The 14,545-nt window shown below is 37.1% G+C and overlaps 1 protein-coding gene and 1 long non-coding RNA gene across 3 annotated transcripts; both read left to right on the forward strand.

The window, feature by feature from the left end:
- Nucleotides 1-873: 873 nt before the first annotated feature.
- On the forward strand, nt 874-5,117 carry LOC103438744 (ETHYLENE INSENSITIVE 3-like 1 protein). Of its 2 annotated transcripts, none has more exons than XM_029105228.2 (2): nt 874-1,004; nt 2,185-5,117. In XM_029105228.2, the coding sequence occupies exon 2, from the start codon at nt 2,319-2,321 to the stop codon at nt 4,740-4,742; it is 2,424 nt and encodes an 807-aa protein (XP_028961061.1). In that variant the 5' UTR covers nt 874-1,004; nt 2,185-2,318; the 3' UTR covers nt 4,743-5,117. The 2 variants fall into 2 exon arrangements, with proteins under 2 accessions (XP_028961061.1, XP_070680589.1); XM_070824488.1 differs by having other exon boundaries at nt 2,205-5,117.
- A 3,169-nt stretch (nt 5,118-8,286) lies between these two features.
- On the forward strand, nt 8,287-9,434 carry LOC103438650 (uncharacterized). Its single transcript, XR_529873.4, has 3 exons — nt 8,287-8,622; nt 8,781-8,941; nt 9,044-9,434. It is a non-coding gene; the product is annotated as an uncharacterized lncRNA (long non-coding RNA).
- Nucleotides 9,435-14,545: the final 5,111 nt, after the last annotated feature.

Raw genomic sequence — 14,545 nt, forward strand, 5'->3', positions numbered from 1 at the left:
ACGTTCAAAAACCCCTAATATGGCAATGTATATCTCGGTTGTTAATCATATATAATGGAATATTAATTGTGTTTAATAATTAAGCTAATTAGGTATCCATATCAGCCATATTAATTAAGCTTACATATCTTATCCCGCGTCAAGTCAAAGACATGTGATAAGTATCAAAACAGGTGGATGGCCATTTTTGGAAAATTTGAAAATCTAGTCCATGGTTTTCTCGATATAGAATTTTAGACAACATTTTTAACTTGTAATAATCTAGTTAAAAGATGAAGTGAAAATACAAAGCTACCCTTATCTTAAACCTCCAACTTTTCTCTTTCTTCAAGTGAAATTTAGACATTTGACGTGGAGTGAGTAAAAAGGTAAAAAAAAAAATCAAAATGTGCGCTTATCATTTCTCTATTAGGATTTATAAAAACATGAGATAAATAATATGAGAAGTTTTTAAACTGCATGATTTTTGAGCTCCGATTAAAAAAGGCGTGCGATTACAATTAATGGAATGTGTATACTGGGTTTGTAATATTATGAAATTGTCACATTTCAATGACGAAAAAATAATGATTATATAATAATAATATACTCACACGTGACGACATGTAAGCTAAAATTTATGTTTAGTCTTTAGTGCGAGTTTTAGTTCAAAGAAGAGAAACATTTCCGTTATAAAATAAATAAATATATATATATATATATATATATATATTAATTTTATCAACATAAACAACGGGATTATTCGTACCATGCAAGCTATTCTCGTAAAAAAAATTCTCAGTGCCAAGTGTTAAACGCGGTTATAACGGATGCTGGCTCTAGTTAAATAGCACACCCTCCGACAAAAAAATCACTTTCACTTCTTAACTTTGTCTCTCTTTTTCCTCTTCCATTTCTGTCTCTTCTGGCCAGTACACCACCTCTCTCTCACACTCTCTGAGGAATCAGAGGGTGTTGAGGAGGAGGAGCTTCCATCCCTCCGCCCCGACCTACCCATCAATTAGGTACCTTAATTTTCTGCTTTTTTTTATTTATATATTTAAACTGCATGTTTCATTTCTCAGTCTTCTTGTCTATACAATTAAATTTATAGTAGAATTGATATATTTTTATTTTATTCATCTTATGATTTTTCATGGATTTTTTATGGTTGATCTCTGTGCTAATGCTATCTGGTTATTCTCCTGGGGTGTATGTTATACTGCAGTTCCTTTAGTTGCAGGCCCTGGTGTGAGAATTTACCATTCTTTTTCTGTTTGATCCTTTTTATTTTTCGTGTATTTCTTTGAATTTTTTTTTCTTCTAGAATTTTGTATTTGTATGGTTTGTTTTATTTTTTCTAAGAGTAAACTACACTAAGGGGAGGGGCGGGTTGAACCCGAAACGCAGTGGGTTGAGGAGGAAGGCCTAAACCACGGGGCAATCCACTTATGATCCGAAAAGCTGCCACCCCGAATTTCTGTATCTATGTTAAATAATGATTAAACGGTTTAACAAGTGAATTAATATGTTGCTTAGATAGGTGGAATATGTGCTGCAAACCTGCATTATAATCTAGCTATAGCATTTTGAGTTAAATCAAGAAAATCAGTAACATGGTTTTGTGAAAAAAAATGAAACTGAATAGTTGTGATCTGTTGTTACTTAGCTCTGTTCTTTGTCCTTTGGAAGTTGTTTGCAGTTGCAGGGTATGCACTTCTAACATTTAGTTTTTGTTGTAATGATCTCATGTTACTCATGTCGCTTATTGATTTTTTTTTTTCATTTGCCTTTTTGTTTTTGACTATATTTTCTTGGTTATTCGAAACATCATCTTTTGTTTTTGGTTTGTGACTGATGTTGTTGCTTTCATGCATAAGGCCCTTGTATTAGGGTTTGGCTTTGGATTTTTCCGTCTTTTTTTGTGTTGAAAGCGAAAACATGGAGATCCATTGCGTTTCTTTGTCTGTTAATTTACTTTTTTGATTCATGATCATTTAACATATATGCTTTGCTTGTCTAAGTGGTTCTGACTTCTTTAATGTATTACTTGTTATGTTTGCAGTTAATCGTATTCGTGAAATTATGTACTTTACCTTGTTTTTTCTTGCATTGAATAAAAGTTGTTATTGCTAGTTCTGTTCTTGATCTACCATATGCGACAATTGCAGGTTTAACTTACTTATTCGTAATTATCATTTGCAGAAGATTTTATTTCTTTTCAGGGTTGAGTATCATTTAAAGAGTAAAAGGGTGGTGAAGTTGACGTGGACTCCATTTAATTACCCGGTTGCTATATATTTGTATACAATCATCGTTGTTCTTTGTGTTGGTGCTGGATGGAGATCTTTGAGGAATTGGGGTTAAGTGGTGATCTTGACTTTCTTTCGGCTCCCCTCGAGGAAGATGAGGCAGCCCCAGAGCATGACCCAGAGGCAACAGTGGAGGAGGATAGCAGCGATGAAGAATTGGGGGTTGATGAGCTTGAGAAGAGGGTGTGGAAATATAGAATGCAACTGAAGCGGCTTAAGGAACAAGATAAAGGAACAGAAGGAGCTGACAATGCAAGGCAGTGCCAACCAAAGGAACAATCTCAGAGGAAGAAGATGTCACGGGCACAAGATGCAATCCTGAAATATATGTTAAGAATGATGGAAGTTTGCAAAGCCGAGGGTTTTGTTTATGGGATTGTCCCCAAAAAAGGTAAACCAGTGACTGGTGCTTCTGACAATCTTCGTGAATGGTGGAAGGGAAAAGTAAGATTTGGTCGTAATGGCCCTGCTGCAATTTCTAAGTATCTGGCTGAACATTCAATCCCTGGGAAGAATGAAGACTCCAATGCAGTGGCATCAACTCATCACACCTTACAGGAGCTCCAAGATGGCACTCTTGGTTCACTTTTGTCGGCTTTGCTTCAGCACTGCAATCCACCCCAAAGACGTTTCCCCTTGGACAAGGGTGTTGCCCCACCTTGGTGGCCCACTGGCAATGAGGAATGGTGGACTCAATTGAATCTGCCCAAGGATCAGGGTCCTCCACCATACAAGAAGCCTCATGATCTGAAGAAGGCTTGGAAGGTGAGTGTTCTCACAGCTGTGATAAAGCACATGTCGCCCGATATTGCCAAGATCCAGAAGCTTGTTCATCAGTCTAGATGTTTGCAGGACAAAATGACTGCTAAGGAGAGCACTACTTGGCTCGCCATCATTAACCAGGAGGAAAATTTGGCCCAGATGTTATATCCTGATAGATTTCCACCTCCATTGCCTCTTTGGAGTGAGTCTTTCGCAATCAGTTGTACCAGTGATTATGATGTTGAAGTGGTTGATGACGAACAGAATAATGAAGTAGAGGATTGCCAACCTCTTTTTAATCACTTCAATACTGAAACCGCTGGACAAAGAGATGTACCGATGCATCATATTAAGGGAGAGCTGGTTGAGACCAATTCGAACTTTGGTCAAAAGAGGAAGCAGCTGCCTGAAGAGCCACACATGATTCTAAATCATCAGATTTACACCTGCGAATATCTGCATTGCCCGTATCATGATTATCGCTTAGGCTTTCTCGACATAACTGCAAGAAATAATCACCAGTTGACTTGTTCACACAGGAATAATTCTTCACAAGTGTTTGGAATGTCAAACTTTAATTGTAACAGTGACAAACTTGGGGGCTCTCTACCCGCTTCCCAACCTATTCCAGCTATTCAACAACAAGTGAACCAGACAAGTTGTTTGAATGCTTCGGGACATGGAGTTGCTGGGGATGGGCAGAAAATGATATATGAGCATGTGTCATTCTATGATAGTAATATTCAGCAGAGCAAGAACTCGGATCCTGGAAGTCTCAATGGTATAGAAGACAACAACCAGCATCAGGTGAATTATCAATTTCCGATGAATGATAACTTCTTTGATCAGGGGGTGGTTATGGGACCCAACATGTCTGAACCGTCACCTATACCTATGCTTCCTCCAGCTACTCCAGCTCTCTTCTTTGATCAAGGGGTGGATATGGGACCCAATCTCTTCTTTGATCAAGGGGTGGATATGGGACCCAACATGTCTGAAGCGTCGCCTATGCCTATGTTTCCTCCAGCTACTCCATCTACCCAAGCTCCTCCAGCTCTCTTCTTTGATCAAGGGGAGGTTATGGGACCCAACACATCTGAAGCGTCATCTATGCCTATGCTTCCTCCAGCTACTCGAGCTTCTCCAGCTCCTCCAGCTCCTCCAGCTCTCTTCTTTGATCAAGGGGGGGTTATGGGACCCAACATATCTGAAGCGTTGCCTATGCCTATGCTTTATCCAACTCCTCCAGCTCTCTTCTTTGATCAAGGGGTGGTTATGAGACCCAACATGTCTGAAGCGTCACCTATACCTATGCTTCCTCCAGCTACTCCAGCTCCTCCAGCTCTCTTCCTTGATCAAGGGGTGGTTATGGGACCCAACATGTCTGGAGCGTTGCCTATGCCTATGCTGCATCCAGCTACTCCAGCTCCTCCAGCTCTCTTCTTTGATCAAGGGGTTGTTATGGGACCCAACATGTCTGAAGCGTCGCCTATGCCAATGCTTACTCCAGCTACTCCAGCTCCTCCAGCCCAATTCACAAAAACTCAGTTTGATCCGTGCAACTTATTTGATTATCCATTTGGTAACCATCCCTATAATGCTGACAACTTAGGATTTGGCACCAACTTGCCGCAAGGTGACTATAATGTTGACTCGCTGCTGGAGCAAGGTCCATTTTGGATGTGTTGAAGCTGGGTTTTCTTACTTTGACTGCTCCAATATATGAATAAGGATGTTCATATGTTAGTGGGCGGGAGAGGGAGGTTTTCTCAGCACAGTTCAGGTTTTCTAGACACAGTTCAGATTATCTCGACACAGTTCAGGTTATCTCGAGATAATTCAGGTTTTCTTTAGGTTTTCTAGACACAGTTTAGCATCCGATTGGGTGAAAGTTCTCAAGTTAGTTGTTTAGTTTCATCGGTCGGACTCTTTAGATGTTTATACCCTCAACAACTTTGGGGAGTTTCTCTAACTGCAAATTTGACATCCAAGTATAGGATACATAGTTGTTCTCAGTGCAGTACATCAGTTGAAATGGTTTAGACACAGTTTTGGGTTGATAAAGTCATCGTTGGCATTTATTTATTTAATGCAATCTGTACATACATTTATGTATGGAGAAAGACTTACACGAAACAGATTCACTGTCACAGTGACATCCGATTCTAATAAAACAATGAAATGTGTGAGTTTTTTAACACTAACATTGTATTATTGGATTAGAACATCACGTGGCAGTAAAACCATTTCATCTTGGTCACTCTCTAATATATGTTGGTCTTATACCAACAATTTTCATTCTTGCTTGTGTACTTAAATTAGGTGCCCAACTTAAATTTGTTTCTCCTTGGACAAGGACGTACATGAGGTACACAGTTATGACAGGGTCATGTGTCATTAAATAAAAGATATGTTAGGTGTCTTGTGACGGTACATACGTGTTTTAGTGTTATACGTTACATACATGTCATGTAAGTCATTTTTATATGAATTGTCCTCGTATCATTCATTCTATGAGACGAATGAAGTTGGCCCCTCCAAGCCACGATGTTTTTGTCGTATCAATCACAATGGTCTTTTGATGTTAGGAGTGCTGGGACTAGGAAAAACAAATCACTAAGAGACATAAAACGGGTCAAAGTTAGGCAAAATATTTTGAAAGGTGGTCTCTATTTTACACCATGTGTTGGCTAAACTACGTCTATATCGGCACACGTAATTATACATATTGTAAATATTATGTTATCATATACACAGGCTCTTTAAGGGAAGAAATTTCTATTTTTTTCAAAAAATGAGAATTAATTGTGGCACCCATTCTACATTGAATTTCAACGATCCGGACCGTCTATTTTGTAAGTTTCGATTCACGTATCATCTTTACAAAAATTCAATTAAATCTGAAACATCACAATGCAATTTCATTATTTTTTATAGAACAAAGTGTTCGTCAATTTCTTTAAAGTCCATTAGGTGTCTCAAATATTTCCGATTTGGCTAATATTTTGTAAGGATGATCCAAGAGATGTAATTTTAAGAATAGACAATTCAGATCGTTGAAGTTCGATGTGGTGTGAGCCCAACAATTAATCTATATTTTAAAAGAAATTGGGTGTCCCTTCCCTTAAAGGCTTCCATCGTATACATATTTCACACAATGGTTAATAAATTTGTGTATTATTATTTTAATGTACATACGTATTTATTAAAATATTTTCATTTTTTTGTACGCATTTTAATGATTCTATATTTTATGTTGTTTTACAACTCTAACGTATAATATACATATTAAACCGCACTATCCTGATGCAAGTTACTTTATTAGGGCTCTGCGTGAGAAGGAAAGAGGGTACGGGTCAAGTTTCTAAAGAAGCGAAGGTCTGCCAAGCTTTAAACATAATTTTTTTATGAAGCATTGCATCTTTTTTATCTCTCCCCCATTTTGATAGTATTTTATTTGTTTAACTATTTCATATCTACGATGAAATTTATGAAAATTGGCTCGCTATTTTGTTTTGTTATTTTGTACAACTTTTTACATTTGGTACATAGTAATTAAACATATTTTTGAATAATACACATAAAATTCACGTATTCTAGATATATTTTAACATATTAAAAATAAAAATAAATAAATAATATCAAAATTTTCAATGTATCATTCTGACAAAGTTGTCGAATAATATATACTAGCCTTCATGCACGCGCGTGAGCGCGTGCAGAAGACATTTTTTGAATCACAACGTGCTACGCGCGACTTACGCGTTTTAAATGTATTTATATGTATAAATTGACAAAAGAAAAGTCAAGTTAGATCATGCTAGAAAAAAAACCCCTCACAAACCAATCAAAGCAGCTGAATTCACATAATAAAATCGGTCTTTCAATTTCCATCTAATTCTATTGAATTTACATTAAGAATAGAAAAAATAATATTTAATAAACGACTGATTGAATCACATTATTGCTAGCCCATTGTGAGGCTAAGAGCTTAAGCCCACCCCCTCCCCCTTAGTGTAGATAATATCGTTTGTTCAAAAAAAAAAACAATCATTTGACAACTAATTTAATCACATTATTATGTGCGTACAAAAGACCTTTTTTTATAACTGGTATTACACGCCTCTTAAGATGTTTTGAACGTGTTTAAAAATAGATAAAATAATATTTAATGAATAACTAATTGAATCATATTATTACTAACCTGTTGTAAGGTACTAATTAAAAAAAATTGTACAAAAAGAATTAATTATTAAAAAAAACACTGTTACAATGATGAAAATACCACTGCATTATTTGGTGCATTATTTTGGGTTGCTTTTGAAATTTTTTGTTTAGGAGGCATTTTGTCCAAATTTTTTTTGTGAAGCTTGTGATTCTAAAAGGAGTTGTTGGCCTTATATATAAAGATGTATTTTCAACGTACTATATCTATACTTTAATTTACTAACTATGTTTCATGTAATACAACAATATTTTAGATCAAGAAGATGATAATTTGGACTGAGTCACGTGATAATAATATGATATCAAATTCGCCACAACTTAAAGTAGGAGGAAGAAAGTCAACACGTGGTTTGTAGTTTTCAGATTTTAAATGGGTGGTTAACGTGGCTGACGACTGCTTGGTTAGTGGATTGGAGGTAAAAGGATGGAAGGAAGAAGACAAGGAGGGGACACAAACTTTGATAACAGCAAATATCACCGGACTTGGATTGTCTGCCCTCTAATTGTGGTGCCCTCCCCGTGCCCTCCTGTTTTTGTGGTCACGGTTAAGCCACGTCAACATTTTATATTACTATTTCTTTTTGTTTTATTATTTTTATAAAAAAATAATATAAAATATTGACGTGGCTTAACCGTGACCACACAAAACAGGAGGGCACGGGAAGGGCACCGAAATAGGAGGGCAGACAATCCAAGTCCAATATCACCTCCCAAATTAGTTGTCTCGTACATACGTGGATGGGAATGATTAACCCAAATTGTGATTTGAAAAGTCATCAAGGCTTTTATGGTAAAAGCCTCTCCGTTAATCTATATTATTATTAAGAGAACCCTCATTGTCAACATTTTTGCCCACTTTTTCCAATTTTGCCCCTCACTTTTGAATACACAATGTTGAGATGAGGAGGGCAAAATAGTAATTTTGTACCTTTTGACAAAAAGACAATAATATCCATAAAAAGAGAGGTTAACGGTAGTTGGCAAAGTGTGAAATTGACTGCCCCACTTCCTCTTCAAAGTGCGAAAAATGAGGGGAGAGATAGGGAAGAACAAAAGGCAGCAAGGCAAGAAAGTAAAAGCGAAACAAAAAAGAAAGAAAGAGGAGAGGAGCACAGAAGGGTTGATGGCAAGGAGGAAAGAAAAACTGATGAAAGCCCCTGAATACAAGCTCAAACACATCAAAGAAACAAAACTCGATCAAAAAACAAAAAATGGCGATGGCGTCGAAGACAAACACAGTGTTTGCCTACACGTTGGTTTACGTGAAGGATGTTGCCAAATCCACAACCTTTTATTCCAAAGCCTTTGGCTACGATATTCGTCGCTTGGACGACTCCAACAGGTACATACATGTTTTTAGGGAAATTATTTTCTCACATCATTTTTCTTTTCAATTGTCTGTCATGTACCTATTAACTGCATATACAGCGGTTTTGTAAATAATCATGAAGAAATTTAATAATTTATGATAGTGATGGTGATGATATTAATTGTTGATAGGTGGGGGGAGTTGGAAAGCGGCCAAACGACGATAGCATTCACATCGATACACCAACAAGACCGATGATCTAACAGGTGACATCCAGACCCCAAGCTCCGGCCGCGAGAGGTAGCCGATTGAGGTTTGCTTTGCGTACGGTGACGTTGATGCTGCCTGTAAGGTAAAATCGTAATTAGCTGCCTTAACATGAAGGATACCATATTCTGGTTTAAAACTCTTTTTTATCTTTCTTGGTTTTGGCTTTTGTTTTTCTATTGTGCAGAAACCATGAAGAGACACCCATCACGAGGATTTCAAACCAGAGTAGAAAGCCATAAGCCTCTGGAGACCTGTAAAAACAACAAGTGTGAGCCTGCGAAGTGGGAAAGTGGCAATAAGCACGAACCTGCAGCGAAGGAAGACAAAAAATAAAATGAAATTGTTCACACACACAAAGTGTATGCTTATCTGCTAGTTATGATTAAGTAAATTGTTTAAAGTAATCTATCTAATTGGTTGTTTGGACCTTCTTGGAAAGAAAGGGTTTCCATTAGAGCCCAAACCGTCCAATCGGGGGCTCGCTCAAGCAATTGCTTTCTAGCATGTTTGGACGCTTCCCTTTTCCATTGTGACTTTTATTGGTTTTACAGACAATTCTACTCTGCATTCACTCACACCATACTACCATATACCATAGCTAAAATGTCAATTTCAAGTGTAAGAAACTTGTAGCTCAAATTCACTTGTGTTTGTTTGGCTTTACAAACAATCATTAGACTAGACTAGATTAATTATTAGTCTACAAAAAGCTAGAAGAAAGATAACCGGGGCCGGGAATCGAACTATTAAATAAAAATAAGGACCGATGAGACCTTTATATTATAATCTTACCATAGGTACTTTGACGGCGAAAGAGGCGAAAGAAGCAATCCATAGAAAGATTTGGCGCCGCTCACTAAATTCTGTGGTTAATAATATTTGTAAATCTGTGGTTCCTGTCCTGGGCATATTTTCCTTGATTCACAAAGGTGCTACCTTCTTTCTTATAATATAAGAAATCCCAATTCTGTGTTTATTCTGTGCTAGGATTAAGATTAATGAGACTAAAGAGGACTCGCAGGGACAAACCTATTCGCTAAGAGGTCTTAGTAAGACCCCCAATAACCATGAGACTGTTAAGACCTCCATCCGCTTCATTTGCTCTCTACTTTCATGCCCACATTGGTTGCTTTCTATCCTCAATCTAGTGAAATCACACCACCAAACCACCACATTCTCTCCCTCTCTCCTCGTTCTGGTCAACTACTACGGTGTCTTCCTGAGAGAGCTTTAAAAATGTAAAATACTGGCAGTTGGGCCTTCTAGCTTTTCTTGTATGAGGGTAGAGCTCATTGCTACCTTTGACACTGCCAAATAGATGTATAAGTCCGCTAATACTTCCAGCTTGGATAGTAGGGGAGGTGATGCCAGGTACTTGCACAAGTCCTAAAATGCTTTCTCAAACTTGTCGTCTTACTTGTCTCGTTATGCCTTCTTCATTGCCTTGAAAAAAGGCTTGCATCGATTGGTGGACTGCAAGAGGAAACGGTTGAGTGCGACCGCTCGTCCAGCCAGACTTTGGATCTTTCAAGGCAGTGAGGGACTTCATATCTAGGATCGCTCGGATCTGCTTTGGGTGCGCTTCGATTCCTCGTTGGGTCACAAGGTACCCCTAAGAATCTACATGAGGATACTCCGAACGTGCATTTGTCAGGGTTGAGTTTCATCTTGTACTCCTTGAGGATGTTGAATGTATTCGTCAAGTTATCGATATAGTCTGACCGCTGCTTACCTTTCACCATGATATCATCGACGTAGACCTCCATAGTTAGTCCAATTTGCTTATTGAACATCATGTTTACTAGTCATTGGTAAGTAGCTTCTGTGTTCTTGAGGCCAAAAGGCATAACCTTGTAGTAGTATGTGCCCTGCTTTATCAGGAATACGGTATTCTCCTTGTTAAGCTCATGCATTGCAATCTAATTGTAGCCTAAGTATGTGTCCAAGAAACTAAGCAGCTGGTGCCATGATTGTATGGATCATAATCTCTTAATATCCTGCTTGATCTTTTCTTTTTAGTCCCTTCTGGAATGATCTTATCTATTAGCCCTTCTGGACTTGCATACTCTTCCTTAGGTCTTTCTTGGCTTAATAAACCCATCAACTCTGCTGAGTGGAGGTAACATAGCACATTGTTTTACATGAGTCCATCAAGTGAGGCATGGTGCGCACATTAACCTATCAAATCTGTCATATGCAAGGTGTGATTTAATGCTTAACCCACACGAGGGTTGAATGTTGGCAACGCCTTAAGGGTACTTCTGTCAATCTGGTCTAGCCTAGTACACGTGGTTTTCATTTTGGGACCGGTGAAATTTGGTTACTACATACATAGTACAAAATTAGCACATTTTTGCTTTACATAGAGGTAAATTATTAACAAATACGTATGGACAATAAATAAGAAATTTTTAAAAGAAAACTATAACCTTCTAAATATATAGAAAAATGAAAACTGGCCCAAATGTCATCAACCTGGTAACCATGTAAGGAAATGATATTCCCATTGAATATCTGTAAAGAATCACAATTAACTGGACAAATTAACGTACAAAAGAGCATGTGATGTAATGATTTATAACTTTATGGCTTTTCCTTGTGGCAATTAACTTTTTTTATTGTTTTACTTTTGTTTCTTTTATTTTACTTATTTAATAAATTATTGTTTATATTAAAATGTATTTAAAAAAATAATGTGCGTAATCACTCATAGTCCCACTACGTGGGGTTTGTGAACTTGTTATATTTTGAAATATTAATGAGATAAGGGTAATTTAGGTATTATGAAAATTCACTATTTTTGTCTTCTCTTTTATTTATACTAGCCTTCACGCTCGCGCTCACACGCGTGCAGAAGACGTTTTTTGAAGTACAGCGTCGCGCGACTTACACGTTTTAAATGTATTTATATGCATAAATTGACAAAAGGAAAGTTAAATATTTGAAGTAAATGAATCATTTTAGATCATGCTAGAAGAAACCCCTTATAAACCAATTAAAGCAGTTGAATTCACATAATAAGATCGATTTCTATATAATTTACATTAAGAATAGAGAAAATAATATTTAATAAATAATTGATTGAATCACATTATTGCTAGCCAATTGTGAGGCTAAGCCCACCCCCATCCTCTTAGTGTAGATAATATCATTTGTTAAAAAAATCATTTGACAATTAATTTAATATTCCTCATAAACCAATTAAAGCAGTTGAATTCACATAATAAAATCGGTCTCTATATACTTTACATTAAGAATAGAGAAAATAATATTTAATAAACAATTGATTGAATCACATTATTACTAGCCCATTGTGAGGCTAAGTCCACCCCTTCCCCTTAGTGTAAATAATATCGTTTGTTAAAAAAAAAAACAATCATTTGACAACTAATTTAATCACATTATTATTCGTTTGCGAAATACCTTTTTTATAACTGGCATTACACGCATCTTAAGATGTTTTGAACGCGTTTAAAAATAGAGAAAATAATATTGAATGAACAACTGATTGAATCATATTATTGATAGCCCATTGTGAGGCTAAGCTCACCATTTCCCCCTTAGTGTAGATAATATCGTTTGTTTAAAAAAATTTATTTGGCAACTAATTTAATGTAATTTAATCACATTATTATCAGCATGTGAAAGATTTTTTTTATAATCAGCATTGCACGTCTCTTAAGATGTTTTGAACGGCTTGGTAACACCAAAATCACTATTTGTGACAACCCGTTCCAAAAATTTCGTTTTCTATTTATTTTAATCGAGGGAATTGATGAAAATACCCTAGAAGCGAGGTCATTGACTGTAGTTGACCATCTTTTAGTAACTCGTATGTGTTATTATTTGTCGTACTTTCGAAGTACTCGACGATACGAACACGTAGGTGTAAGCGGAAGCAAAAGCAGAACTATGGATAAAATTTTATGAGACTTCGAGTACCGAAGTCAAATAGATAAATTTCATAATTGGGAAATATTTTTGTGACTTGGTTTTTGGGAGCCACGTGAGTGGCTGTAAAAGAAAAAGAGAGAGGAAAAAGGGTTGTTGCCCAATCGAAAAAGGGAAGGGAAGAAGGAGACCTAGGAGGGTGGATAGACCAACCAGGAGAAGAGTAAGGAGAGTCTAACCAATCAGGAAGAGAAGAAAGAAGGAGAAAGGAAAGAAAAGAGAAACGGGGAATCACGACCCGCGAATGGGTAACCCGACCCGGTTGGTGTTCTTGCCATTTCCGACGAGTTTTGGCCCATTTTTCCTACGAATTGCACCAAACCAACCCTTGTAAAACCCTCCATGACCTTCCATCTTCCTATTACACCCCTAAAATCAAGGGTTTTGGCTTTGAAATTGGGAGAAACCGCACGGAATGGTGCAGCGGGTTTGGGTTCAATTTACCTAAATCTGAAACTAATCACACCCATCTCTACCACCATTAAACTTCCCTTGAGGTATGTAACAAAGCCCAATCAGTTGTAGGGGCGGCGGATCGTCAAGGAGGAAGAATCGAAGCACACCCACACTTAGGGTTCCGACGGATTTTAGCTAAATTGGAGCTTTTCCCGGCCAAATTAGACTTGGCCGCATGTATAAAGTTAACTCTACTCATTGAGATATTCATTCCTGTAAATTTTGGTAATTTTTGGAAATAGTTGGATTTTCCGGCGAGTCGGGGCTACCGACCGCCACGTGTGGCTACGCGTGCGGCTGGCTGAGCGTGGCCAGGGGGCCGTCGATGTTATTCTTAGGCTAACTAGATGCTTTGAGTTCATTTTTGGTAATTGTATGACATAGGTTGATTGTTAGAATCTAAATTCTCTACGTTACATTAATAGGTCATTCTATAAATCGACGATTTGACTGTTGGATCGTTACCAAACTTTAATATGTTATAGTATGTAATATTTGAGAACCATAAAAACTTATGGATCGGGAATCCGACTACGGATCTTCCCGAATTGGATTTGTAAGTTCATAAAACTTATGGATCGGGAATCCGACTACGGATCAGAAATCTGTGATGCAGATCTTCCGAATTGAATAATTTATCGGTTAGAACTCTGAGATGTGATTTGATAATTGGTCATAGGCGACGATGGTTCGTGATGTCTCGACATGCGTGCTAGGGAGTCGTGGCACGGACCTCAGGTGAGTGGGTCTTTTCCATTCTATCGCGTATTATATATATGTATATATATGATTGACAATTCCATAAATGTTTATAAATTGATTATTGCTTATGATTACTGTGAATGCTTTGAAGTACTATGCGAACTACGAATGACTTGATCCCTGTTTAAGGTACGTAGGCAGTCTAACGAGACGTTAGATGCAGCCATACAATATTTGAAACAAAAACCTTGTTTGCGAGTTGAGCAATATGAAGGAAATTGGTGAAAATATGAGACTTAACCTTATGTTTTTAGTGATTGGATGTTGATCATAAATCAATGTGGAAGGAATCAAGGAAACGTAAGTAATGATAGTTAATTAAACTAGTGTTTAGTTGGACCTATCCCCGATAATCATTTCTGAAAATAAATAATTCGGGAGTAGGGCGTTATAGATTATGCATTTTGTGCCACATTATATATATATATATTGGAAAAATACTATGATATGGTTGAGTTTTAGATTGCATTATGGCATATCCATGTGTATACTACCTGCACAAAATTATTATGAATGC

Source organism: Malus domestica, chromosome 07, assembly GCF_042453785.1.
Source record: "Malus domestica chromosome 07, GDT2T_hap1".
NCBI classification, from domain to species: domain Eukaryota; kingdom Viridiplantae; phylum Streptophyta; class Magnoliopsida; order Rosales; family Rosaceae; genus Malus; species Malus domestica.

What these genes read in the sequence shown, in the direction of transcription:
- LOC103438744 (XM_029105228.2), top strand. Translation starts at nt 2,319, where the DNA reads ATGGAGATCTTTGAGGAATTGGGGTTAAGTGGTGATCTTGACTTTCTT.